This window comes from Labeo rohita, chromosome 8 (assembly GCF_022985175.1).
Source record: "Labeo rohita strain BAU-BD-2019 chromosome 8, IGBB_LRoh.1.0, whole genome shotgun sequence".
NCBI lineage: Eukaryota > Metazoa > Chordata > Actinopteri > Cypriniformes > Cyprinidae > Labeo > Labeo rohita.
Window position 1 is genome coordinate 29,302,704 of NC_066876.1, and position 25,768 is coordinate 29,328,471.

At 34.4% G+C, this 25,768-nt stretch overlaps 1 protein-coding gene across 2 annotated transcripts in view; it reads right to left on the reverse strand.

Annotated features, from left to right (window-relative positions):
* Window positions 1-25,768, reverse strand: part of tafa5l (TAFA chemokine like family member 5, like) — a 73,518-nt gene that overhangs the window by 14,445 nt on the left and 33,305 nt on the right. For both annotated transcript variants that reach the window (XM_051117835.1, XM_051117834.1), the window contains one exon: window positions 21,814-21,941. In XM_051117835.1, the coding sequence (XP_050973792.1) occupies window positions 21,814-21,941 (128 nt within the window). The remainder of the gene's footprint in view (window positions 1-21,813; window positions 21,942-25,768) is intronic.

Sequence of the window (25,768 nt, forward strand, 5' to 3'; positions counted from 1 at the left end):
AGCCAACAACCATGCTAGTAATAAGCAAGCTAATAAACAACTAGTTAATAGTGAATAGTGTTCTCTAATCTACAGTGTTACTCGGCTTTTGATTTGAAACCAAAAATACTTGTGAAGATTGTGAACTTAACAGCTATAATGAGGGAAAGAACTACAAACCTGTGCAGGATTGTAAATGACAATCAAACTAGAAACAATGGAGAAATAAAAAACTATTGATTTAAAGATGATGATTATGAATACAGAAACTATATATTTAGTCTACTGCAAAATATGCATATTATGCATAAAAAAAATCATTTGAGAGCATAAGGAAAGTATAAAAGCCTGTTTCCGCCACTGAATAAATAATTAAAAATATGTAATTCCGACTTTTTATCTCACAATTCAGACTTTTTTCTTGCAATTTTGAGACAAACTCATAATTGCGATAAATTGTCAAAGTCAAAAACTCAGTTGTGTTGTTTCAATTGCAATTGTGAGTTATAAAGTCAGAATAGTGTCATACAAACTTGCATCTCCAAGAAAAACTCACAATTTTGACTTTTGTCTTACAAATGGGAATTTGTGAGAAAAAAGTAAAATATAATTTTTTATATATTTTTTATTCTGCAGTTCTGACTTTTTTGTTGTGATTCTGATTTTTTTCTCAGAATTGTGAGATATAAACTCAAAGTTGTGTTATAAAGTCAGAACCGTGAGATATAAACTGCCAACTCTGAGAAAGTCACAACTATTTGTCAGAACTGAGATACAGTATAAACTTGTAATTGCAATAAATTGTTATAAAGTAAGAATTGCGAGATATTGAGATTTTTGAGAAATTGGGATATCTTACAGTTCTGACTTTTTTTCCGCAAATTGCATGACAAACTTACCACTGCGAGCTATAAAGTCTTTAGCAATTCTGACTTTTTTCTGCAAATGCAAGTTTGTATCTCACAATTCAGATCTTGTTCTTATGATTCTGACTTTTTTCTCAGAATTGTGAGATATAAACTCGCAATTGCATGTTATAAAGTCAGAAGTGCGAGAAATAAAATCACATTTCTGTGAAAAAAGTAACAATTGCGAGATATAAACTTGCAATTCTGAGAAAAAAGTCAGAATTGCAACTATTTCTCAGACCTAAGATATTAACTCGTAATTGCGGTAAATTGTTATAAAGTCAGAAGAACTGTGAGATACAAACTCGATATGTGCAATATCTCACAATTCTGACTTTTTTTCTCAAAATTGTATGATATAAAGTCAGAACAGTGGGATGTAAACTTGCAATTGCAAGAAATAAAGTCAGAATTGTGAGATATAAATTTGTAACTACGATAAATTGTTATAAAGTCAGAAATGTGAGATATAAACTTCAATTCTGACTTTTTTTCACAAAATTGCATGATATAAACTCGCAATTGCGAGAAATAGTCAAAACTGTAAGATAAAAACTTCCAATTCTGACTTTTTTCTGCAAATGCTAGTTTGTATCTCACAATTCTGACTTTTTTCTCAGAATAAACTCGCATTTCTAAGAAAAAAAGTGTCAAAATTGCAACTATTTCTCTGAATTTAGATACATAAATTCGTAACTGCGATAAATTGTGATAAAGTCAGAATTGCAAGATATAAACTAATTTCTGAGAAATTAAGTCAGAATTTTTGAGATATAATCTTGCCATCTAATATCCCGCTATTGTGACTTAATAACACAAATTCTGACTTATTCTGACATATATATCATGCAATGCTGACTTTATAACTGCAAGTTTATATCATGCAATTCTGAGAAAAAAAGTCAGAATTGTGAGATAAAATATTGCAATTACCTTTGTTTATTTTTTTATTCAGTGGGAGAAACTGGCATTGATAGGAACTCTATTGCTGTGTTCAAAATTAAATATTTCCCTACTATTTAGTATGCAATAAATAGTATGCCAACAACAGTGTGTCTAAATACACAGTATTCATAAAATAGTGGGCAGTTCTTTTGGCTCAGCTTGCTGGTTCAGATTCTCTGATTGGTGGAGATTCTCTGCAGAATCATGGGTATTGTAGTTTTTCCTTGTAAGTTATAGTTCACAATCCTATAAAGAAAAACAATGTCATTTTTACTTATGAAACACAATTTTTGCATTTCATAGATGAAATAAAACTTCTTGTCAGTGCTGTCAGTCGTGACCAAATTCTAATCTCAGTGGTGTCATATCATTACCATTAATGACCATGACCATTATAATGCACAGCCATAATTTACAAAAAAAAAAACTAAATCACACCATCTTATCCATGTTGGCACAAGGATGGCTTGCTTCTAACAGAAAAATCACTAAGAGCAGCAGCCATGACTGCACAGGCCCGCTTCTTACGACTGAGTTTCTCGAGTGCTTTATGCCCGACTTGATATTGATTTGGTGACACCAACTCTGAGGAAAAACTGCTGAGGCAGCCATTGTAGGAGGCACTATTAACTGTTCATGCTAATTAATGGGCTAAAAAGGTGAATGCGGTCTCCTGTGGTAAAGAAGGAAGGAGGCAGAATGAGAGTGAGTGAGAGAGCGAGCCAGGGGGATGTGGAAAGACGGAGCCATTTCTTGTGTCTGCAAACAATCGGCTGAAACAGCTCCTCTGTTAGCGTGTTACCACAGGGGATTGTGTGCCGCCACAGTACTGTGAATGTCGTAGGGCATTAGTCTGCAAGAGGAAGATGAAGAGTATGTAAACTTGCCTGCTAGCAGAGAGGCCCAGATTACAAATGTGTACTTTGCTAATTGAGCGGATTAGCTATCATTAGCGCAAATGATGCTACTGCTCCAGGTGCTAGCGTCGCAGGAGGTAAAAAGTGCTTAACGGAAACAATTTTATTAACAGCAACACTATTTACTCTCTGAACGAGTAAGTACAGCGCTGTTATCTTTTACAAACCGCCCCATCCCATCCTCACAAAAAAAAAAAAAAATACTGTGAGGAACAAGATAACTGATATGACGAGGCCTGTTTTGCAAATATTCCTTTCGGCCCTCATAATAAGAGGTTACAGCCAGTTTAAATTAATATTATGAAATTAACAGTAAAGACATTTATAATGTTACAAAAAATTTTGATTTCAAATAAATGCATCATGATTTTCACTAAAATATTAAGTTGTACAACTGTTTTGTTTTCAACAATAATAAGAAATGCGTCTTGAGCACCAAATCAGTATATTAGAATGATTTCTGAAGGATCATGTGACACTGAAAACTGGAATAATGATGCTGAAAATTTAGGTTTGCATCACAGTAATAAATTACATTTTAAAATATATTTAAATAGAAAACAATTATTTTAATTTGTAATATTTTTTCACAATATTACTGTATGTACTGTATTTGTACTGACAAATAAATGCAACTTTAGCGAGGATAAGAGACCTCTTTCAAAAACATTAAATAATTTTACAGACTTTTGAATGGTACAGAAAATATAGAAATTAAGTATATACACTGTGTGCAGAATTATTAGGCATGTTGATATTCTGGTCATATTTTTTTTCCAAACACATTTTACCAATTCCAAACCACATCAGTCTTAGTAACTACTGTTAATTTTGTATTTAATCATTTATATGTGATGTATAATTGTCCGTGAAGGCTGGAAGTGAAAAACTCCTTATATTCAGGTGTGCAGGATTATTAGGCATGTTTTCGTTTACAGCTAAAATGAGCCAAAAAAGATATTTAACCCAGACTGAAAAGTCCAAATTATTAAATGCCCATGAGAAGAATGCAATACTAATGCATTACAAGAATTTGCAAAGTTAAGGCTTGACCATTGGACAGAGAAATGCTTGTTGAGTCTGCATGGTCAGAAAAAACAGGTGGAGAAGAAAAGATGCATGTTAACTGCAAAAGAATTAGGAATTAAGGTGAAGAATTAGGTGTGACACCATCAGGAACCGTTTAGTCTCCAGCGCCACCATTTTCCAGAACTGCAACCTACCTGGAGTCTTCAGAAGTGCAATGTGTCAGGTTCTCAGAGACTTTGCTTGGTAAAAAATCCTAAAAAATGCCCCTTACTTAATAAGAATAACAAGCTGACGTGTTGTGAAATACATGAAGACAGTTTTTTTATATGCTTTAGAGACAGATAAGTTGAGAGTGACTCTTGAAGGACAAGCATCACATCCTCTTGTGCCTCTGATTCAAGAATTTATCTTCCAAAATCTGGCAGTAAGTTTTGGGAGTTCATGTTTAGTCTCTTATCCTGAAAAGTCTGACTTGCAGAGATGGATAATTCTGCACACCTGAATATAAGGAGTTTTTCACTTCCAGCCTTCACGGACAATTATATATCACATATAAATGATTAAACACAAAATTAACAGTAGTTATTAAGACTGATGTGGTTTGGAATTGGTAAAATGTGTTTGGAAAAAAAATATGACCAGAATATCAACATGCCTAATAATTCTGCACACAGTGTAATACTAATCAAATAATAGAATACTAATCAAATAATACATAAAACAAAAGTTATTTTTACTCATCATTCCAATGCACAACTTTTTTTTATTCCAAAGAACTGTTTTGACTATTTTTTGACTATTTAACATGTGGGCGAGAAAAAACTTCAATTTTCGGTGAAACTAGTACTTTAAAAAATGTAATACATTTTACATAACAATCAGATCAGCATTGTGTGATGTAAAAATCTGTATAATTAGATAATTCAAGAGGTATCATGAACTAACAATGTTCAGCAACATTTCCATTTTATTCACTGCCTTTATTAAAGGATTAGTTCACTCCAGAATTAAAATCTCCTGATAATTTACTCACCCCCATGTCATCCAAGATGTTCATGTCTTTCTTCAGGTGAAAAGAAATGAAGGTTTTTGAGGAAAACATTCCAGGATTTTTCTCCATATAGTGGACTTCAATGGGAATCAGCGGGTTGAAGGTCCAAATTGCAGTTTCAATGCAGCTTCAAAGGTCTCTACATGACCCCAGTCGAAGAAAAGTGTCTTATCTAGCGAAACCACAAATGCTTGTCTTGCACTAGCCAGACTTAACGCATTACATAGTCACATAGAAAAGATCACGTATGATGTTGGCGGAAGTACTGACCCAGTGTTTACAAAACAAATGTGCAAAGAAAGTCAGAGGTGGAGGAGAAAAATGAGACCCTACCTTTCTGAACCAAAATACACAGATTAAGAACTAACTACATTTGACCTTTCCAACATTATTATGCAATGCGTGAAATCGTGGACATGCATCGCAGATCTAGTGCAAGACAAGCATTTGTGGTTAAAAATATATGGTTTTTTTTTTTTTTTTAAGAAAAAGATATGACCCTTATTTCTTGGGATCGTGTAGAGCCTTTTGAAGCTGTATTGATACTGCAATTTGGACCTTCAACCCGTTGATTCCCATTGAAGTCCACTATATGGAGAAAAATCCTGGAATGTTTTTCTTTTTCGACTGAAGAAAGACATGAACATCTTGGATGATATGGGGGTGAGTAAATTAACAGGAAATTTTAATTCAGTACTGAACTAATCTTTTCATCTAGGAGTTAATGTTAATTCACAAAAATTACACACTGATGTTTTTTTTATGCAACTTATCGTGTCAAAACACAATGCTAGGCATTGCAATTCAATTTCTCTGAAGTTCGACTGTACATGCGGTCCTCAGACACTCGATGTGTGAAACAGGCCTAAGGAAGGCATTTGGTAGAGTGCGGCCGTTCAACCTCATGCCGTTTAGGCAGGGATTAGTGATTTTGTAACCGTGGGAGACGTGCATTAACACATTCGTGTTAGTCTCCATTTCCACGGTAACAGCAGGCACGGCTACGAAATTAAAAACGATACGCGCCCTTTTTGCGGGAGGCGGCGAGGGCCGTTTCTCCAACCTGCCTCGGCTGGATTTTGAATTTAAGGATTGATTAATCTCCTCCAGTGGCTGCGAGAGGAGCAATTAAGGCAATTATAAATCACTGGCAAACTGCAGGGACGAACCTGATGGGTAATATAGCGTATATTGATGGAGTAGCCTTTGAAAATGACTGCTAAACGCGAGTCAGCGAATAGTTAGGAGACATTCCTCAGGCTTTATCAAGCATCTCAGTGAAATTAATTTCAAAAAGAAGCCAGATTCCCTAGTGCGATATGCGCTTTTCAAGCCGCCCGTGGGAGTCCAGGTCACAATGGAGTGAGTGTGTTCCTCTGGCTTTCATGTGTTTTTCCTTTTGTTCTCTGGTAGATGCAGGGCTCACACGACAAAGAGAGTTAATAGATGAATAAAGAAATTAATAAATTAACAGATGGATATGTGAAATGGTAAAGAGGGTCTTTAAAGATAGATCTGGATTCCCATCCCGGCTGCATACGTACGTTCATCTCTTGGTATTCGAATTCTTTGAAATATCACAGTCTCAATCACCACAGATTCATTATTGAAAGCACCTTCTTTGGAAGATGTTTCAAATCAATTTTTCATCCTGTTGGTTATCCTGTAGTAGAGAAGTGTAGTCTCTAGTCACGTTATGCTAATATGTCTTCAAAAAAATCCAAAATGGTAGCGGGGGCCTCAAAGAAGAAGGACAATATGAGACATCCTCTGATCACGGCCTGATAGACCCGCAGCACACATTGCCAAAATATTCCTCAGGGAAATGCGAAGCGCTGCATGTGGGATGCAAAAACGATAGTTCAAAGAAACCCTGGAAATCCTTCAGATGGAAAATGGCCTAAACGTGGTCTAAGTGACGGGGCGGCTGGCTGAGAGGGGCTTCTAACGGAAAAGAGAAGAGGCCAAAAACATAAAAGAATCATTTCAAGAGGGAGAGGCGGCGGAGGAGGAGAGTTTCATGAAAACAAGAAACGATGCGTGCTAAGAAAACTCGAAGAAAAGAACGCATGTTTAATTCACTCAAACCTTAACAAGGCAATCTGTATTTGTCAACCCACTAAACGAACAGAAATGGCACATTTAGATGTAATTGCCAGTGTTGTGCTGCGCTCATTCTCTCTGCTCGGAAATAAACGGAAACATTTTGATATTGATTAGAGCCAGCTTTGATAAGGCAATTACTCGTAACGATCTCTTGAGGACCAGATACATAATTTGAACGCATGGATGTGTTCGGGGCTTTTCGATCAAACCTGTGTTTTGACATCGAAGATGTATGCTTGTTGTCATGAAATATCAAATTTGCATGATTTATTTGGGTAACAAGAATTTAAATACCTGTAGAAAGCAACAACTGAAAACATTCAGGGCATATTTGACATTGAAAGCATTTTATAACAATAACAAATTCTAAATACATTACTTCTTTAACACTGCAAGATTTTCCATGTGTTTTATGTATAAACAAGTGAAAAAAATCTTTGTAAGACAAAGTTCTATTAAAAACACAAACAAGTCTAAATATAGTATGCAGTGTTGCTTCCTAGGTACATTTATCCAGTTATTAAACATTTACTCAACCTTGTCATTCCAAATCTGTATGACTTTCTTCTGCAGAGCACAAAAAAAGATATTTTGTGAATTTTCTGTGTTATTCCATGAATTGGAAATCAATGGTAACCAAAAGTGGTTAAGAATATTTTTAAACATATCTTCTTTTGTGTTCCAAGAATACACAATACTTACAAAAGGTTTGGAACAACTAGACAAAGACATTTTATTTAGAAGTTTCATGTATCAAAAGTCTTACTATAAACAATTGTTATTTGTGAATTCCTCTTTTAGTGACTCGAAAGAGAGATAACCGAGTACATAATTCAAACAGCAACTGAACTTTTCATAATGCTTATTTCAAAACCCTGCAAAAAATGTCTTCTTTTTTCAATCGTACAATGGATTATCTTTATAAAATGAGGTAGAGAATATAGCTTTCTATACGATCCTAAAAGGCTAAAGCATTTCCAGTATAAAACACTCTTTGTTCTTGTAAAAATGCCTGAGACTGCATAAAGAACACTGATAATCATCATAACTGTAAGACTTAAAGGGATCTCAGGGTATTAAGACTTGTATGCATTAATATAACATAAATGTGACCCTGGACCACAAAACCAGTCTTAAGTAGCACAGGTAAATTTATAGCAATAGCCAACAATACATTGTATGGGTCAAAATTATCGATTTTTCTTTTATACCAAAAATAATTAGGATATTAAGTGAAGATCGTGTTCCATGAAGATATTTTGTAAATTTCCTACCATAAATACATCAAAACTTAATTTTTAATTAGTAATATGCATTGCTAAGAACTTCATTTGGGCAACTTTAAAAGCGATTTTCTCTGTATTTTGATTTTTTTGCACCCTCATATTACAGATTTTCAAATAGTTGTATCTCAGCTAAATATTGTCCTATCCTAACAAACCATACATCAGTGGAAAGCTTATTTATTCAACTTTCATGATTTATAAATCTCACTTATGACTGGTTTGTGGTCCGAGGTCACAAATGATGTCTCCTACTGAAATATGTAGTAGAAAACTCACGAAAGACTTAACGTTATTTAAAAAATCCACATTGTTTTATGCATATTTTGAACTATGGGGCGGCGGCATTATTTTGACGATGTAAAATGGTTGCACTCTGTGAGCTATTGGCGCTACCTAGTGCTATTTTTACCACAACACAACTTGGAAAATAAAATACTGATATGATGCCACATTGTGCGGCATTACATTGTAATTTTCAGTCAAAGGGCAACAAGTGAAGCGATGTTAGTCTTCACTGCTTTTCCTTGCAATAAGAAGGTGAGAAAATAATGGGAAGATGCCTGTGGATGAATTAAACTTCCTAAAGACCTGTGTCTTTGTTCTCTCCACTTCAGATGCCTTTGAGGCTTTTAATAGACCACAGATACCGAAAAGAGCTTACAAATGGCAGAGACAAGAAATGCTAGATGCCATCCTGGCAGGTAGTTTTCAGCGCGGATTTCACTCGTTATCCGGGGGTGTTTAGACTCCTTGTGGGGAAAATCAGTACGGCATTTGATTTAAGCCTATGCTTACATCTACCTGCAAGCTCTTCAGTAGCTGTGGTCATCGTACCGGTATTTTCTGTGCTGTGCTGGGGTGAAAATAGCAACAGGCAGTGTCAGTAGCGCACTGAGTGCAACCATTTTACATCATCGAAATAATGGCACCCCCTATAGTCCAAATTGGGGTATGTATAAAACGATGTGGATTTTTTTACATAGCATAAATCTTTAATAGGTTTTCCATTACATATTTCAGTAAGAGACATCATGTTATATTACGCAATTTAAGTCTTAATACTTAGGGACTCTTTTAAAGGATTAGTTTACTTCCAAAACGAACATGTGCAAATAATGTTGTTTAATAATCTTGTTATCCAAGATGTTTATGTCTTTCTTTCTTCAGTCGGAAAGAAATTATGTTTTTTGAGGAAAACATTTCAGCATTTTTCTCCATATAATGGTACTGATATGGTGCCCGGATTCTGAACTTCCGTCAAACGATCCCAAATGTGGTTGTAAACGATCCCAGCCGAGAAAGAAGGGTCTTATCTAGCGTAACGATCGATTATTTTAATGAAATTTAATACAATTTATATAATTTTAAATGCCAAACACTTGTCTTGTTTTACTCTGCCTGGACTGTTTTTGTTTCTGGTTCGTGACAGTTAGGGTATGTCGAAAAAATCCCATCTCATGTTCTCCCTCAACTTCAAAATCATCCTATATCGCTGTTTTACCTTTTTGTTAAGGGTGTTTGGTCTTCTTTGCATGTTCACTTTGCAAAGACTGGGTCGGTACTTCAGCAGCAATGTAGGATGATTTTGAAATACACAGAATACACAGAGTTCAGGGAGAGATCGTTCGAGGCAAGATGAGCGTTTGAGATTAAAACGTATTTAAATAGTATTTTTTTAATGAAAATAACCAATCGTTTCGCTAGATAAGACCCTTCTTCCTTGGCTGGGATCGTTTACAACCTCATTTAAACTGCATTTTGGAAGTTCCAAACTCAGGGCACCATATCAGTCCATTATATGGAGAAAAATGCAGAAATGTTTTTCTCAAAAAACATAATTTCTTTACGACTGAGGAAAGAAAGACATGAACATCTTGGATGACAAGGGGGTGAGTACATTATATGTTTGATTTAGAAGTTTAGAAGTAAATCTTTGGTTTAGAAGTGGACCTTTAAGGAGATTTAATTTTCAAGAACTGTATAGCTACGTCAACTCAAACAAGTACTGCAACTTGAGAAAAAATGAAAAGGAAAAAGTATAGTTTCTCATCAGTTTGCTTTGTAAAACTCTTTTGAATTGCTGTTTGAGGTTTGTTGACAAAGAATCATGAGCTTTCAGTTAATTATTCAGTGATTACGCACAACTGAACAGGTGCAAAAATAAAACACTAACAAAAAAAACAACTAAATTAGCCTTTCATCACAAGGGCCGAATGCAAAACAATCACGCTAACAATGAAAAATTCGATTTGTGAATATAATGATATCATAAGAAACAAATAAAAACGCATCCGCGCTAGGCTTTATAAAATCACAGCCTGCAACGGCAGATAACAAGTTAGATAGATTTCCAAGCATCACTCCGCCGAGAGTAAGGGTGTTTTCTTTTTTGCTAACACCTTGCCACTTCAATTACAAAAAACACCCCACGCTGGCACTCGACTAATGTATTTCTCTCAATTATGAATAAAGGCACACACCGCTGTGTCACACAGGCCCCTTTGAGGACCCACGGAGCTGAATTTGGATGCCCTCCTCCCCACGGATGAGGCGAAGCAGAATCAAATCAGGCGACCCGCTGCGCCACGCGCTCCGCTCCATAAATGTATTCAATAAAAAGAAGAGGGGAGAGGTTGAAAAGGGTACAGACTCTCAAAGGATTGCCAATTCTCCAGTGTGTCAGATATTTAGTGGCCTCTAACAGTGCAGGCGTGAGCAAACGGAGGCGGACGTGAGCGGAAAGCGAGCAGGCGGAGCGGGGGGAGATGGCTCGTGGATGAGACGCCGTGTTTGCTCTGACCCTGTCGCAGCCGATCTCACCGAGACGGCCCCTTCGCCGAATACAACGGCTGGCAGAAAACAATCGCCTCATTCCTTTGTACCGCTCCGTCGCTCCTTCCCTCCCTCTATACGTCTCTTTCCCTCCCTCTATACTTCATCCTTTCTCTGGGTAATGATGACTGTGCAGTGACAGAGCAATGCTATTACCCAGTGGAGGCAGAGATTAAGACAGAGAAAGACACGCCGTCAAAACGAAAAAAAAAAAAAAAAAACACAGAGAAGCACGGGTTTGCATTTCGAGGGGAATTCAGTTCCTTTTTGGTGCTTGACTAAAATATATTTCTTTCAATATAATTGTATAGCTTATAATAATACAATTTGTTTTAAAGTACAGAAACTGGAAAAATAAAGAAGATGAAAGAACAGGAAAATAATGCCTCAGTGAACTAGCCTAAGGCAACAGCAGCAAGACAAAACTTTCTAGCATTAAGGTTTACGCTATATATCTACCAGCTGAGAAACCAAAAATACCATTTTAAGAAACCATGCGATTTTAACAAGGCTGTTTGCATATCAGGGTCGTGCTACATTGAAAACTGAATTGGGAATGGCTTTTAAACTCCAGTTAAATTACTGAATTTGAATTTTATTTGAATTTTTGAATTTGAGGTACCAAATAGAATGCAGAATTGCAATTTGAACTGAAATGTAAGTAGATTAAAATGAGCTGAAAATCAAAGAAATTCATAACATGTGACACTGGACCACAAAATCAGCCATAAGGGTCAGTTTTTTGAAATTGAGATTTATACACCATCTGAATAAGTAAGTTTTCCATTGATGTGTTGTTAGAATAGGACAATATTTGGCCGAGATACAACTATTTGAAAATTTAGAATCTGAGGGTGCAAAAATCTAAATACTGAGAAAATCACCTTTAAAGTTTTCCAAATGAAGTTCTTAGCAATGCATATTACTAATCAAAAATTAAGTTTTGATGCATTCACAGTAGGAAATTCACAAAATATCTTCATAGAACATGATCTTTACTTAATATCCTAATGATTTTTGGCATAGATAGAAAAATCGATAATTTTGACCCATACAATGTATTTTTGGCTATTGCTACAAAATATACCCTTGCTAACTTTAAACTGGTTTTGTCGTCTACAGTCACATATTTGGTGGAAAAAGCATTGTTTGAATTGTTTTACTGTAGTTTATATATCTAAAATGTAATAAATTCATAAATAAATGAATTTAATTTCAATAATAAACATTAAATAATATTTTATGTTTTTAAAACACAAGTTGCTTATTAGTTGTGTTGAAGTTCTTTAAATTGCAATTCAGAAATTTCTCTTGTTGTCAAATTTAACTTCCTGTGGTGTCAATTCAAATCAGAATCCAAATAGCTATTGGCTTTTTGTCAGAAATGTGATGACAGAGGAAGTGGATGTTATTTAGATTAAAAAACAACTATTTTATCCTTTTTTGTAATAAAATAAAACCAGGAACAAACATTAAAAATCTAAAGCATATGAAAATATCCCTTTAATTAAGTAAACAGGTTTAATTTTAATTGCATGTTATCTTTAACCAAATCCACACTCATGCAGAGAAGCTAAATAAAAGCTGACCACATGTTGAGAAAACATCCGTTAAGGCCCTCTAATGACTCTTCGGGAACTTCCTGGTTCCTGCGAGAGCATTATGTTTTCACAGGCACTATAAATGACATGACAGCATGACTCAGTGGTTTGTAACCGGACAGAGTTCGCAAGCGGCCCACCCACTCTCAAGCCCTTTTCCCCAGCTTCGCTAGGCATTCGCGCTCTCGTTCTCTTTGTGTCCTATTCATATCCATCTCCGTGAATATCTCCACAGCGCATGACATGCCAAAGCAGTGGGCTCTCGAGACTATGGCAAATTTGAACCTTTCAGCAGTTCACTAGTGAAGACAAATGGCCAGCGTGTTTAGGGGCCCTCATGAGTGATCTGTATTAATGCCTGGCAGGGATTCAGCGTGCTGCATATGCTAACTCCATTAGCGGGTCAGAACCTGGCTCTGTCTGAATCCCCTGCACGCTGGGAGGGCTGAATATAGGAAAGCTGCAGGTGCGAAGCATGTGAACGCACATATAAAGACAAACACACTCCGTTTGCACACATTTTTTGGATTCGAGCCTACGAAACACTGCACTCTGTGCTTTCTGGTCCGTCTGTTGCTGTGGTTTCACCACTCCATGATGCATCTGCTGTTCAGTCACATTTGCATGAATACGGCAATTCTGTTACACAAATGCAATGTAGCGTTGTTACAAATTGCAACATGCACAGTCCCACTGCAATCTGTGACATACACGCAAATGTTGCCTGGTTTAACAATTGCTATAAAAGAATAGTCATAAAATGTTTTCAATATTTAATTCTGATTGGTCAATCATAACAAAATGTGACCCTGGACCACAAAACCAGTCATGAGGTTTAATTTTTGGAAATGCAGCTTTAGACATCGTCTGAAGGCTGAATAAATAAGCTTTCCATTGATGTATGGTTTGTTAGGATAGGATAATATTTGTGTGAGATACAACTATTTGAAAATCTGTAATCTGAGGGTGCAAAAAAAATAATAAAAATAAATGAATAAATAAATAAATAAATAAATAATAATAATAATAATAATAATAGTAATAATAATAATAAAAGGGAAAAAAAATCACCTTAAAAGTTGTCCAAATGAAGTTTACAGAGATGCATATTACTAATCAAAAATTAAGTTACGGTAGGAAATTTACAAAATATCTTTATGGAACATGATCTTTACTTAATATCATACTGATTTTTGGCCTAAAATAAAAATCTGTAATTTTGCCCTGTACAATGTATTTTTGGCTAATGCTACAAATATACCCGTGCTACTTAAGACTGGTTTTGTGGTCCTGGGTCACAAATATTGCCAGACATTTTTGTATAATGAACACTAAGCTGTATATTTAAAAACGAAATTCAAAATTATTTATGTATTCAGACTAAAAAAAAAAAAAAAAACTTTCGCCAACAACACAGTATATATATATATATATATATATATATATATATATATATACACATATATATATACACATATATATATACGTATACACACACAGTATATTGATAATATTACATTTTAATATAGTTGTTTACCAGTTTTACTTTTTGGAAAGCTCTTGAAACCCTGAAACAGACTTGTATTTTAGCTGCACAGCTGCCATTGAGATGAATGGCAATGCTAATGGAAAGCCTTCTCCAGATATTACAAGCAACCAATTTCCTACACAGCTGTGCTAGTTTCATTTTTCTCAAAGCACTCTGTGGTCTTTTTCTTCTCACATAATAAAATAATAAAACTCAAATCGATATTTCATGTCCCTTTATTTATTTGGTAAACAGGCATGTAATAAGTGAAATAAACTACAGTCAGCTGGTCTTTAGCACAAAATAAACTACATGACCCCTGAGAGGGTCCTGACCACACTACTGAAGATTGTTTTGTGTATTCTGGGTAAAAAAAAAATTCTGTATATTTAATTTGCCATCATTAACCATCCAAGGCCTGATATATCAAATAATAATCAGTTGACTATTAACAATTTGCATCTGTGTTTTATGTTTTGAGTCATATTGGGTACATCATGCCTTTATAGTATGATATGGTAGAAAACACCTTATTCAGAGACTCAAACTGAGCAAAAATATATATACGGCCAAAAATGAAGATTAAACTTGTAAATGCATGAGATTTTGGAACTGTATAGTAGACTATTAACATAAAATGCATATAAATATCTGTTGTCACCAGTGATGGGAATAACAGCGTTATAAATGCGCATTACTAACAGCGTTTTTTTTTTTAAGTAACGAGTAATCAAACAAATTACTTTCTCCCCTGTTACAACGCCGTTACCGTTACTGACACTAAAAGTACTATAATTTATTATAATATTTTTATAATTTAATTATGTCAGTTCATCTGAATGAATGCGCAGCATACCTGTATTTGATGAACTGTAAACTCGAGTGTGAAGGCGACTAGCTGTCGCTTTGTCTCACACACACGCAAAGAAAGATACAGAGCGAGAGTCTTTTATATCATGCAGAATTGATGCGCTACATGTAAACAATATTCTTTGTTGCATTTTCCTGTCAAAATAACGGAGTTCCTTTGGAATTCTTCAGCTTTTAAGAACTGCCAGTTTCTCCGGTAGTAGGCAATCTCATTGGCTGGCGCTCACCTATTATCGTTCCTGTTTTGATTTCAGCAAATCAGTTCGAGCGAACACAGACAACGTGATTAATATTCAAGAACCCAGCAGCTCATTAATCCTTAGTGTGTGTTATATTGTTATTAGTAGTAGAATTCATAGTAGTTTTTATCTTCTCAGTATTATTTTTAGTTTTTTCTTTTCTTTATAGAAACACTAAAAATGACAAACAATCTCTTAAGCACCACCACCAGTCCTAAGTTAAGTCAATATGGCAAATATGCATTTATAAAGTTATTCTAATTACTAAAGTTTTAATTACTAAAGTTTAATGCTAAATTATCAAAAATTTACTTGCCAATGGCAATTCTATTGCCAAGGTTTCCGGTTGATAAAATTTACAATAATTTAATAATTTGATAGGTGTCTCTCACATTGTCCCAAAGCAACATTAAAATAGTGTAAATTAGTGTACAATGCTTTATAATAATAATTTATGTAGTGTCCTTTTTATTTATTCAACATATTGGGGACATCCAAGTTATTTGACATATTTGAACATTTTTTTAAAAAAAAAGTAACACAATAGTTACTTTCCCTGGTAATTAGTTACTTTTTTTAATGATGTAACTTAATTACTAACTCAGTTACTATTTGTAAGAAGTAACTAGTTACTATAACTAATTACTTTTTTAAAGTAACATGCCCAAGACAGGTTGTCACTATATATAATGCCTAATAATATTCTACGCTTCTATTCTAATATTCTTCTCTAGTTTTATGACCAAAACTGTGTATTGTGCTTTTGTTGTCCTGTAAAACATATAATGCAATGCAATACAATGATAACTAAAAATAAAAAAGCCCAATGAAAGCTTCAAAAGCCTGATGTATAATATTTAATTCATTTTAACATGTTTTTTTTCTAAAAGATGATGTATGGATAATCAAGTCAACCTGAGTGACTGCTCATCTTGAAATATTACTAATATAAAGGTTATTCTGGCATTTAGTTTCTAATTTCTAATAAATCATAGATTTTACAGCAAAAAAGAAACGTGTAGTACATGTCTAGAATGGCCTTTTACTTACTAAAGGAGCACAAACTATCCATAAGATGACAGAAGACATATACCGTAGTAGACTGTGTACAACAGGTTTTGTTAATTTAGAAGCCTTATAAATTAATTTATCAAATGTGATACTGTAGGCTGTAAAGGGTTAAAACGTATTATAAATATATGAGCATTACACCGACTGCCCTGCTTTCTAGATCACCATCAGCCATTGAAAAACCCATATAGGTCAGCAACTGCATCTAAATTTCCTCTTTCACTGTTTTGTTAGGAAGCACAGCTCTCTTTATTCCACATCCACTGATTTATAAACCACCTCCTTCACTTGGTAATCATACAATCTACCTAATTTCCTGCTAGACCTCACAATAACCGCCATAACACTTTTCCAGAAGCATATCTATATCCTTCTCTACCCAAGAATGGCTGTCACAAATCTGCCGAAAACTGCCTCTGCTGACACTGTAACACAGTAGCATTCAGTCCATTGTGAAAAGAGGCATTTTGAAAGGATACACACACACACACACACACACACACACACACACACACACTCTCTCTCTCTCTCACACAAACACACACAAAACGCAATCACACGCAAATGGACACTTATTCATAATCACACACAGAAGTAAACATCTGTACATACACACAGACACAGTTCAACTTAATACTTGCTCATATAAGTAAACAACTCCCATGCAAACTCCTCTCCGCTGTCAGACTAGATTATATGGTGCAGGAAACAGGGGCATGAAATCTGCGGCAGCTGCCCCAGGCTGAGAGACACAAGGCTGCGGGCACAGACACACGCACACACAGATTAGACACACACACACATGCCTACACAACCAGACAGACACACAATAAGGATGGTAAGAAAGAGGGAGGAAAAGTGAGCATCACTATGGCCGACTCATTTCCAAGGGCAGAGCACTTCAAGTAAGTATTGTAAGTGTGAATACTGAAAAACAACGTATATGTCACTGCCACTCACTATGAACACGAATGTAACCTTGATAACATAGCAGCAGAAATGATACTTGTAGTTAAGATTGCTACAGAAAATCAAACTTTTGTGTAAAATATTTACTACTCATGTGGTCCTTGATTAAATGAACATAAAATATACAGAAAGACACACAAAGAAAAGAAAATGCCTTGAGTGCATTAGAGTCCTAGGTAAAATAAGACTAAAATACAAGTTCTCTATACATAATATTGCTTTCTCCAGTGAAAAAGTCATTTAATCTGAATCAAGAGGGAAATATGCACAGTTGAAGCACTGTTTACAAGCAAAATCAGTCCAAAACTGTTCTAAACATACATGCTGGTGGATTTTGATGTGAGATAACAACAGGTGATAGATAGATTACAAACAAGTAGCTTTTTGTTTCACAAGATGTTAACTGTTCGACTGGAGTGGTGTGGGTTGCTTGTGGATTATTGTGATGCTTTTATCAGCTGTTTGGACTCTCATTCTGACGGCACCCATTCACATCCATTGGTGAGCAAGTAGCGTCATGCTAAATTTCTCCAAATCTGTTCTGATGAAGAAACAAACTCATCTACGTCTTGGATGGCCTGACGATAAGAACATTTTCAGCTAATTTTCTTAATTGGGTGAACTTATTCCTTTAAAATTAATTGCGCAATTTAGGATGGTAAATGACTAAACTTCCATTGCATGTACGCTTCTCTAACGGTCTTGTGGAAGGGCAGTCTTCTTTCCACAGTGCCCTTCAAATGTGCAAAAATGCAATTTGAAAATTGCCCACAGAAAGAGAGATAAAGAGGGAAGCAAAGAAAGATGATACCTGAGAAAAAAACATATAAAGATAACCTTAAAGCCAATTTGAAATGCCATTTGCAACACATTTTATATGGTAAAAAGTGAAATAAGAAAAAAATGAGAGACAGGATTAGTATTTTGTTCATTTTTTAAAATCATTTTTTTTTCTTTTAATATGTATATATTGTCTTATTTTATTTTAAAATTATTTAATTTTTAATTTATTTAATTGTTATTTTTGTACATCAAGATAAACTATATTAAAATGGAGAATGCTGTCTTGGCAACTAGTTGAATAAAAGTTGGAATGTATTTTATTTGATAAAAATGTTTTTGATTTTTTATGGCTTTAGATAGCTATAATAACCCTGATGTGCACTGATGAATCACAGTAAACACAACAAAAAGACATAAAACACAAAAAAAGCAAAGGCATGCATGCGAACGTTGCAAATTAAGTCATAAATATGCACAAAGCCATGAACACTCAAGCCCTCTGTAACACATGAATGATTTCAGCTACTCTGGCTGAATGGCATAACCCCTCTAACCCGAGCAGAGCCGTGCTCGTTTAATATGCAGCCTCGTTTCTTCCATATCGCTTTTTCTTTCTAAAAACACACTCTAATTCAGCATAATTGCTCTTTGTCATTTTGTGCAAAGCAACTCAAAAAAACAGAATGACTCAAGACATTATGGGGCAGGAGCCTGCAGGGTCAGCATGGCTCAAACACCCCCTGAGCTCAGCACTTACGCCTGTGATGTAGGCAACGCATTACAAACAACGGATCACATCACAGAGCTCAATGCATCTCCTGTACAGCCACTCACACTGGTAGAAGCCTGTCAGGATGAAATTTTAAAAAAAAGGTGATTTCGTTGCCTACACTTTTGTGACACTGCGCTCCAATTTGAATCTAAATTCTGATTCATGCTGAATGCACGAATTCAAACTATGACAACTGACTCAACTGATTTTATTCTGAAATACGTGGTAACTGGCTGTTTTTGGGGTTAGTAATATGTTTTTTAGTGTTTTAGGTAGGGGGCAACGATATGTGTTTTTCAGGGCCGATACCGATTATTACAGGTCAAATAGACCAATAACCGATATTCTGAATCGATATATATATGCTCTGGTAAAAATTTTAATTAATGTCAAAATTAAGAATAACAAGGACTCTGTCAAAACTTTCTTTAAATGCTTTAAGTTATGTTATCTGCAATTCGGTGTTGAAAATGCCAGATATCGATAACCTTAAAACTGCTTAATATCGGTGGCGATAATCAGTCAACCCCTAGTTTTAGGAGACCAACGCTACATTACACTTTATCAAGAATACAATAAAAACACATTTATTGTGAAATATCATAATTTAAAATTAGTTTTTTATTTGAATATATTGTAAAACTTAATTCATCCTGTGATGCAAAGCTGAAATTATTTTATCGGTAAATGACAGATACAATAACCATATAAATGCTTCATATTGGACAGGCCGATAATCGTCGACCTAGTTTTAGGAGACAAACACTGCATTTATCTGATCAAAAATACCATAAAAATATAATTATTGTGAAATATTATTACACTATACATTTTTTTTGGAATAGATTTTAATATGTAATTTATTCCAATGATGCAAAACTGAATTTTCAGCAACCATGATTTCAGTCTTCAGTGTCACACGATCCTTCAGAAAACTGTTTGCTGATTTGCTGCTCAAGAAACATTTATTATTATCAACATTAACAATTGTGTTTCTTATTACATTTGTGGAAACCATGATTTATTTTTTCAGGATTCTTTCATCAATAGAAAATGCAAAAGAACAGCATTTATATGATTTTTTTTTTAATCTTTACTGTCATTTTTAAATCATTTTAATGCATCCAAAAAAAACAAAAAACAAAACAAAACAAAAAAAAAAAAACCCTGAAAATGTGCTCTGTTGACAAATACTCCCCAGTGCTAAAAAATTATGTGGTATTAGGGTTGCAAAATTCCCGGAATTTTTAAGACGGGAAACTTTCCATGGGAATTAACTGGAATATATGGGAATTAACGTGAATATACAGGAATTAACAGGAATTATTGGGAATAAACTGGGAATTTGCAAAACTGCAAACTGGGAATGTAAATATAGCTAAGAAGAAAAACTTCCAGCATAATCTTGGTTAAAACAACCAGATTTAATGCAATTTTAGTTGAATTTCTACCCTACACATTGCTCAGTCACATGCACACAGCACACTCCTTACTGCAGGCCTGTTAAGGCCACACACCCTACATCCACTGTGCATTCCTCTATAACATGCACAGATCAATTCTTGAATCCCACACACAAAATATCAAAATGTCCATTATGGTTAGTGTTCATGTAAATATATATATATATATATATATATATATATATATATATATATGTGTTTAAAACTTCCTTGTGCTGTGTGTAAGCTACTGTGCAGCTAAATTATACCATTGTAAAAACAAATACACTGACTGAGCAAACATTTATGTGAGATGATAATAATTAAAAAACAGTCTAAAAATGACCCTCTCCCACACAGTCGCCCTAGTAGTCACCTAAGGGGGAATTCCCTCCATATTTGTTTATGATACAGCTTCTCTAAATTTCCCCAAATTTCACAATTTCCAAATTGGAATATTTCCAAAATTCCCCGGACAAAGATTCCATGGAAAGTTTCCTTTGCAACCCTATGTGGTATTAATATATTCTTTAACAAAAACGAGTAAAAATGAGTTAGAGACTAATTTTTTCAGAAAAAAAAAAAAAAAAAAAAGTTGCTGCATGACCTCAAAATTATCAACAGATGGTATATGCTATTTACAGGAAGTGTAAAGAGCTGTAAATACTGTTTGCACCAACATCGAATCTTATTTACACTACAAGCAAACCGTTATAGATGGTATTCATACAAAGTGTAAATATACTGTAAGTCATATTCTATCATATTCCAATAAAATATCTGAGCAATGATGGTTGGAATTAGTGAAAATAACCTGGGCCAAAAAGTAGTACTACTTTTTAGTACACTGCTCCCTGAAATGCTTAACTCTGTTTGGTCAGTTGCTGCATTCTGCTATCAAATATTTTACATTATACTCTAACTGACTGTTGTCCCAGGCAACCAATTTTACGCGTTAGCTTTATGTCTCTCACATCACTCGGAGGTGTCTTTCTTCTCACATAATAAAATAATTACAATTCAAATGTCCATTTACATAAAATACGGTACAGTCAGATGGTAATTATCACAAAACAAACCCGTTCAGGGTGATATAACACCCTGTACACACTGCCTCGTGGTCCTGATCACCCCGTCAGGGTTTATTCCGTGATAATGATAGACTGACTCTACATTAACCCTTGCATAATAACATTCATTAATGCATAATGAGCAGACATTATATACTGCTAAACAGATCAGCTGCTGATGTACAATACATTAAAATACAAATATATATATGAATATTTAGAAGGTCTAATGATGTTTCTGGAGTATCTATATGAATGCACATTAACTAATGATCCGCTAAGCATTAATGTCCGGTAATGTAAGTCATTAGAACTTGTTATCCAATGAGCTGAAACACAGGTGTTGTAAGTGATGCAACACTGCGTGAACTAAATGAATAAATTAAATGTTTCAGATATTGAGAATGTGACTCACCGTGACGGTTTTAATGCGGCCACCGCCTTTGGTGCAGGTCCATCCAGAGCGATTGAAGAGTAGGCCGCAGATCTCACCCTCTGTACATGGGGACATCTCACACCACTGCTTGCTTTTCACTATCCGGGCTACAAAAAAACACAGAATTACTGCCTTAGCCCTGTGACTCTTGGGTCATTTCAGACTGTTAACATGAAAAAAAAATATTAAAGTATTGAGTAACAGAAAATAAATCAATATAAACTCACTTTGCACATCAAATAACAACAAATAATTTGCAATTAATGCACAATTTGCAAACAAGTTTTTAAAAAAAAAAAAAAAAAAAAAAAAAAAAGATTAACAGTGTACATCATCATAAAAAAATAATACATATGAGGGATACATTTTAGAAAACATTTTTTAGGACAAATTTAATAATTTATGTATCTTTTTCAAACCAGATATCATGCTGAAAGGCCTAAGGCGGTAATGAGTTATTCAAAAAGGCTCAAATTTGAAAACTTTATTTCAAAACTATATTATTTCTTTTTAAACAATTTCAGAAAAAAAATATGCTTTACTTAGATATTCATGACAACGGCACCAGTGCAAAAACAATGTGGCATTTATATATTCTTTAACAAATTAGCTAAAATGAGAGGATTACATTTTAGAAAATGTCTAGAAAATAGAAAATATTTTATGGCAAATTTGATCATTTATACAACTATTTAAAACTGTATAACAGGCTGAAAGACAAAAATGAAAACTAGTGGTTCAAAAAGGCTTTTATAATATATATATATATATATATATATATATATATATATATAATTTATTTATTTAAATGGTCTTTCTGTTTGTTTAGGCATTCTTGACAATGGCATAGTCTCTAATGCTAAAAACAATGAGTATTTTTTTTTTTTTTTTTTTTTTACAATTTTAGAAGTAAAAATGAGTAAACATTTTATAAATTGCATTTTAGAAAATGTATATTTTTAGGGTAAATTTGATCATTCACATAACTATTTAAACCTGCAAACGTACTGAGAGGCAAAAATGAAAACTAGTTCTTCAAAATCACATTTGAAATATTGCATTTTTTTTTTTAATAAAGCACATTTACTTTATGTTTGTTTAGGGTATTCCTGAGAAAGTCGCATAGTCTCCCATGCTAAAAACAATGTGGTGTTTATATACTGCTTAACAAAAATGAGTGAAAATGAGAGGATTACATTTTTAAAAAATGTATAATATTTTTAGGGCAAATTTGATCAATTACATTATTTTTTTAAACTGCATAACATGTTTAAAGTCTAAAGGTGATAACAAGCAAAGGTTCTTCAAAAAGCCTAAAATTTTAATGTAAATTTAAAAATTAAAATGTGCTTTATGTTTGTTTCGATATTCTTCACACTGTCACAAAGTCCCCAAAGCTAAAAACAACGTGGTCTTTATATATTCTTTAACAAAAATGGGTAAAAATAAGAGGATTATATTTGCTAAATGATCATTTGTTTACATCGTCTGTCATATTACCCTTTTGTTCTTTTAATGGATTTTTTAAAAGATTTTTGTTACTACAAACCATTGAGATCCAACAGGCATCACAAAAAAAACACCCAACCTTTATATTCAACATTAAATATGGATTTGTGTATGAAAGTGGATTTGAGATTATGGCAAAGTCATGCATGTTTCAGTAAGCAGCCTGCAGGCCTTGATTCACTGCACACTTCATTATCGTCACGTCGTAGAACCGAAACCATCAAACAACTCAAAGAGAGCGACATCAGACATGTGTATGCACTGAGGCTCTCGCTTTCAGTTCTCTTGTTTGCTCTGTAGATCCATGTAAAATTCCATAAACCCCTGCTGTTCCTGCGCTTCAGATGCAGATCAACCAGCGTTCAGAGGCTGATGGGAACAAAACAGGTCAAAGAGGATTAGGAGCATCAGACAATTCAGAAGATGGTTGCGTCTCGTCTGCACACCAGGAAAGAACAATAACAAATGAGAATATCTCAGACGCTTCTCCAAGACAGCCATGAGATCAAATGGAAACCTTCTCAGAGGTTTCTACTGAAAAAATACCCTCATTATCTCACAAACATCTAGGGATTCAGAAAAGATTTCAAACTCCTTGACACAACATCCAAGGTCAAAAAGTCTAACACTTCTCATTTTGTTTCTATTATCATTTCTCCAAAGGAATGTTATGAGAACCACAACTACTTATAGAAAGAGTTAACACTTAAAAGAATCCAAAAAAAGAACATTTGGTGGTTTGTTTCTTAATTGGAATGGATCTGGTGAAATTTAGCATGACCTCACTTGCTCATCAATGGATCCTCTGCAGCGAATGGGTGCCGTCAGAATGAGAGTCCAAACAGCTGATAAAAACATCACAACAATACAAAAGCAATCCACACAACTCCAATCTATCATTTAACATCTTTTGAAGCAGGGCTGGGAGATAAATCGATAACGATAATCATAGTGCTTAATGAGTTGCCTTGATAACGATAAGAGTTCGATAAATGTTCGATATAATGTTTATGCGGCAAAGGTGGAACAAAAGAGCGCTAGTCAAAGCGCCACTCAGACCATTTATCCGCTCGGATCAAAGTTCAAACGCCGGCACAGCGCAAACTTACTAGAACAGATGTGTTCACTCTCTGATGAATCTTGGTTCACTAAACAGCGCCAGTTTGAAGCGCTTGAATTCAGGAAGGAACACAAATGACTCAGAAGGCTTTTTAATCTACAAATTGCCACCATTTATCATAGATTTACTGTAGTAGCATTAACTGCACCACGGTGTCATTGTGTCAGAAATGTGGGTATATTTGTGTCGAATTTTATTATATGAGTATTTTAGACATATTAAATGTATTGAAGGAGGAGCAATGGAATATAACACTTTTTTTTTTTTTGTGATTAAGCTATAGTATTTATTAATTCATACAAATACCTAGGAACCATATTACATTTTTACCATGGTATTAAGCTGCTCTATTTGTGGTTTTAACTGTTATTACCATGATGTATGGATGATACTATGGAAGAGCAATGGTTAATTAAAAAAAAAAAAAAAACTCAAACAGTCAGAATGATTATCATCATATAAAAACGAGGTTGCCACAATTTTTACAGAAATTACTGATTTTGATAACGAAACTCAAACTAGAACTCAAACTATTATCAAACGTGTATTTCTAAGAGAAAAAATATATACATATATTATTATTAATATTATCAGGCAACACAATTGTGTTTCTTGATTTGAAACAAAAAACTACGAAATTATTTTTTTTTCTATTAAGATATTATTTTGTTAAATGTTAAACAAAAATTGACAGATAATGTACTCACCCCTTGTCATCCAAGATGTTCATGTCTTTCTTTCTTCAGCCATGAAGAAATTATGTTTTTGTATACTCAAGTAAACAAATTTTTATTTTTCGAAAAAAATTACAGATTGTTTCACTAGATAAGACCCTTCTTCCTCTGCTGGGATCATTTAGAGCCCTTTGAAGCCGCATTTAAACTACATTTTGGAAGTTCAAAATTGGGGCACCAATGAAGTCCATTATATGGAGAAAAATCCTGAAATGTTTTCCTCAAAAACCATAATTTCTTTATGACTGAAGACAGAAAGACATGAACATCTCGGATGACAAGGGGGTGAGTAAATTATTCGTAAATTGTTGTTCTGGAAGTGGAGTTCTCCTTTAGGTCACCTTTTTGGACTCTCATTCTGACGGCACCCATTCACTGCAGAGGATCCACTGGTGAGCAATGCTAAATTTCTCCAAATCTGTTCCGATGAATAAGCAACCTCATCTACATCTTGGATGTCCCGAGGGTGAGTAAATTTCCAGCAAATGTTCATTTTTGCATGAACTACTCGTTTAAACGAAACATAACTGAACACGGATGTGCACAGAATACATTTCCAGGATTTAGATTA